Genomic DNA, 4884 nt, shown 5'->3' on the forward strand with positions numbered 1-4884 from the left:
TATATATATATACATATATACATACATATACTTATACATATACATATCCATTTATATATGTGTATACAGAATGTTCCATAACTCTTAATTAATATTTTGAGGGGTAAAAGAGAATGAAATTTTGAAATAATTAATCCTCCTTGTCCCAATTTTGGTTAAGACTACTATTCATTTACCATTATTTATTTATTAATATAAAAAATTAGAATAAAATTTTAATCGGGATAATGTACAGTAAGTGCGAAGAGCCCCATGACACATGCTATGTTTCATTCTCATTTACTCTTCGAAGTATTAATTAAGAATTAAATATATATATGCGTATGTATATATTGTATGTATTTTTATTTATATATATGTATACATTGTATATACATTCACATACATTCACCTGTGAAGTGAGCGCGAAGAGCCGCACGTACGGCACGCTACGCTCCTGCGTACTCCGGCTAAGCGCGATCTGATTGATTAACTTTATTCGTTAATAACTCTGTAAATAATGGTCTGAGCCAAAATTGAAAAAGGAACTTTTAGTTCAAAATTTCATTCTCTTTCACGCCTTGAAATATTAATTAAGCGTTACGAGACACCCTGTATATATGTACATATATATATTTATTTATTTATTATTTTTTTATTAAATACAATTGATGGTTAATTTCTGTAAAAATTAATGTTTTAAAACACAATATGTATTTTCATATAAAAATTTTAATTTTATATTTTATAAACATTTTCGAAAAATTTTATTGAAATTTCATTGTCAAACTAGGATTAAATTCAAAAATTTTTATAAGTTTAATACTTAGTTTAAACTAAGTGTAGTACAAAATTATATGCATATTTTTAGATTGTAATTTTAATCAAATATAATGTATATAAATTCTCTATATTATATATATAGCAAACTTTAATAATACTAAAATGACAAATCTTTAATCTTAATTATATCTTGAAAGTATACAGAAAAAAAATCACAAAATACAATAGTGCAAAAATCTCTATTACCAGTACTAGTATGATATAATGAAGATTTCCTGTGGTGTGGAAGTGTTGATCCTCTAAGTGGTAATAGTCGCGATGGTAGATAAGCTCTATTCATCCTAGCTTCTACCTCCATTACCAGTTCCGGATTTATAACTACATGCATATTACCAACCAAGGAGAGCACGGAAGTGCAGCAGACACAAAAAAACATGCAAAATCAAAAATAAAACTCAATAAAATATAAATAATGTGCAAATGCTAAAAATAATAAAAAAGGGACAATATAAAAATATAAAAGCTTAAACTTAATCAAATCAATATTGTATATTTGCATATATGTGCGCGCGCGTGCGCGTGCATGTGTATATTATTAAAATATTCTAAAAAGTTATTTCTTTATATAGAGATTGAACATAATTTTTTCAGTGTTCATATTACATGTATAGAATATATCAGAATAAAAGTTAATTTTTACTAAAATAAAGTTTTTAACCATTTTGTATATAATCTTGTTTTAAAAAATGTTGTTTTTATCAGTATAGTATTTTAAATTTTGTCATTATTTTTTCCAAAAAATAGAAACTATAAATTATAATTTTATTTTTTAGCCTACATGTGACATTAAGAATATAATTTTTATAATCATTTTTTTTTTAAATTTAATTTGCATAAAATTTTTTACTGTTGTCATTAAATAATAAAAATAATAATAGTTCTATATCTTTATACATTATATATAATAGAATAATAATAGTTTTATATTATATATAATATATACAGGGTGTCCCATTTTAATCGATTACCTCAAATATCTCTTGAACAGTAGATTTTAGGGAAAAATGTTTCAGACAAAAGTTTTGGGACTTCGAGGGGGACATAAGATGTTAACATTGATTTGACCCTGAGTGGCGTCAAGGTCACTTTGAATTTTTTTAATGGAATCCCCCATTTTTCATTACATATTTTTGTAGCACACCTCGAAAGCTTTCCAAAACACATAGATAAAATATTTTTTCGATTAAATAAATCTTGAATTATGAAACTTGAAAGTTGCAGTACCATCGGCATTAGCATTATCCAAGATGTCCGAACACTGTCTAAAACCTTTTGAATGTTCAGGATCATAACCTAGTTAACACATGCTAAGATCAAGGCTATTAAAGGTTATTGCTTTTATTTTTATTTTTGAAAATTATATTTATTTAAAAAAAAAAGAGAAACAATTTCCAATGGTCATGACCTTCACATGTTTTATCAATGTCATGATCCTGAACAACATTCAAAAGATTTTAGCTAGTGTTCGGACCTTGGATGATGCTAACGCCGACGGTACTCCAACTTTCAAGCTTCATAACTCAAGATTTATTTCATAAAAAAATATATCTGTGTGTTTTGAAAAGCTCTCAAGGTGTGCTACAAGAATATGTAATGAAAAATGGATGATTCCATTTAAAAAATTTAAAGTGACCTTGTCCTGATCTTGACGACGCCACTCAGGGTTAAACTAATGTTATCATTTTATGTCCACCTCGAAGTCCCAAAAGTTTTGTCTAAAATATTTTTCCCTAAAATGGTTCAAGAGATATTTGAGGTAATCGATTAAAATGGGACACCTTGTATAGATGTCACTACAATCATACAACTGTAGCTTTATGGGGCAGGCATCGCAGATTGAAGGTAGAATTAAAATTTTTGTTTCTATAGACAAAAGAATCCTCTTAAAATCTTTAAACGCGTTTTTTTCGAAATAGCATTTTTAAAATCGGTATATAATATAACTTTTACAGTTTTTATCCGATTTATTTGAAATTTTCACAGAATATTCTTCAATTCATTTTTTAAAGAGGTACGTAGGATTTTTTCGAAATATTGAAAACTTTTTTTGCAATTAACATTTTTATAATTAAATTTTAGGGCAAAAATGCACGTTTCTCGTAAAAATAATTGCTATTTCGAGAAAAATCAATATTTTGAAAAATGCCTACGTAACATCTGTAGTTTTTAATATATAGACAATGAAAATTCTTTGTATTTTGTTCAAGATCAAACTGTGTGCCTGCAATCTTGTACACCGATTTCAAGATTTAGAAAAAAGGCATTCGGCAAGTAGGCCAGTATGCCACCATTTTGAACATTAAAAAAATAAAAAAATATTTTTTTTACATTATTATATATGTACAACAATGTCCTTAAAGTAATTTTTTAATAAAGTTATCTGTTTACTCAGAAAAAAATCCCAAACTTAGGTATCATTTTAGGGCCTACAAGGTGGTATAACCCCATAAGCGTGTCGCGTATTGTGTAACGAGCATTGCCTTGTTCTTGTTATTTACGACTCATCCAGAATCAACTTCAAAGCCAAAATTTGAGATAGAGTTTAGCTTTAGAAGAAACAAAAAGAAAACTCACTTTTGAAGACAAATCTTGGTGTTTATTGATGTAATCTTAGGGATGTATCACAGTGGGATATATGAATAAAGGGATACTGAGAATGCTGAATACTGAATATATATATTTGGAAACAGAATTCTCTTTTACACACAGTACAACGGGGCGTAACGAGAAAGTCGAGAAGCAAGAAGAGAAACGACTCGATGTTAATCGCGATACAAATATGGCTCCTTCGATTATCGATTAGCTAAATCTATAAAGCGCCTTAAGTTCAAATTTACTATTTCCAACATTTATTGAATTCCTTTTTGTCTCATTGCCTTAAGGAGGGAGGAGCCTAGCTTAGCACGCTGAGAAATTAGGTGACATTTTTGGAATTTTTTTAAGGGAACTATTCAACCAATTCTTTTGAACTTTATAGGGTAATTTCTTATACTATTGAACTAACAAAAAAATATTTTTTTGTCAGAAAAAGTATTTATTATGCAAGTAATAATAACATTTATTCTGCGGTGGTGTTTAACGGCGTGCAAGATAATTCAAAAACTATTCATCCGATTGACTTGGGTCTTTGCACATATCTGCACAAATACTTCCCTAATAACTTGAACTACAGTTTATAATAATATTATTTAATTAAATAATTTTTATTGCATAATAAGCATGACAAATTTTTTGTCAATATCGCTATCTTCTTTTTCTAAGTGTCGCAGTTTTCACAATTTGGCATCATTTTCTTTAAAAATAGGTTCAGTTAATGCATAAACTCTTGATAAACAACAATCTTTTTGAATTTTTTATTTCAGACGAATACAACCGACTACATTGCATGCCGCCAAACACCATCACCGCCGACGCGCCGAATAAAAAGTTATTAAAATTAGAAACACATTTACTAGCTTGTGTTTAAAAAAGCAAGTAAGTAATTTAGACTCGGCCAAGGAACAAGCAAGGTGTGACGTGACATGAAATCACTAAGACATAATGTTATAAAAATATAGAAAAATTAATGCCAAAACGTTTCGACTGCACGGAGTCTTCCTCAGTAGGTACAAATTAACATATAAATAAATTAATAAAAACCATCAATAAATCAAATTAAACATTTCAATAAATTAATAAAAATTCATAGAAGCAATTAGTCAATTTGGTCAATAACAAAAAGCGGAAAGCCTAAAACAATGAACACTGTGTTTGTTGCATATTAAACTCGCAATTATTTGTTTGCATAAAATACGGCGCATGTTGTACCTTCTCTGAATGAAACATTCTCGGAACTGTGGGTTGATCCGCTTGGCCGTTATTTGTGATCCAAAATCAATTTTTACATAGAATATTCTTGGTTTCTTTTAAAAATGCGTAGAATAAGTGTCCCTATTAGTGCCTTTAAGAACATTTGTTTATTACTGAATTAATTACTAAATACTGTAGCTTTCAATTTGTCTGTTTAAAGTTACTATCAATTTTTCAAATATTTCTTTTTCTTATGAAATTTTTTTTATGTAA

General features: G+C 28.2%; 1 protein-coding gene across 1 annotated transcript in view; it reads right to left on the reverse strand.

Moving 5' to 3' along the window:
- Positions 1 to 4884, reverse strand: part of LOC105456985 — a gene marked incomplete at both ends in the record, with an annotated part of 28915 nt that overhangs the window by 10667 nt on the left and 13364 nt on the right. Inside the window, one exon of the mRNA XM_011701371.1 lies at positions 986 to 1140. Coding sequence (XP_011699673.1) covers positions 986 to 1140 — 155 coding nt within the window. The remainder of the gene's footprint in view (positions 1 to 985; positions 1141 to 4884) is intronic.

The sequence above is a fragment of the Wasmannia auropunctata genome, unplaced genomic scaffold (assembly GCF_000956235.1).
Source record: "Wasmannia auropunctata unplaced genomic scaffold, wasmannia.A_1.0 LD335439.1, whole genome shotgun sequence".
In the NCBI taxonomy this organism is placed as follows: domain Eukaryota; kingdom Metazoa; phylum Arthropoda; class Insecta; order Hymenoptera; family Formicidae; genus Wasmannia; species Wasmannia auropunctata.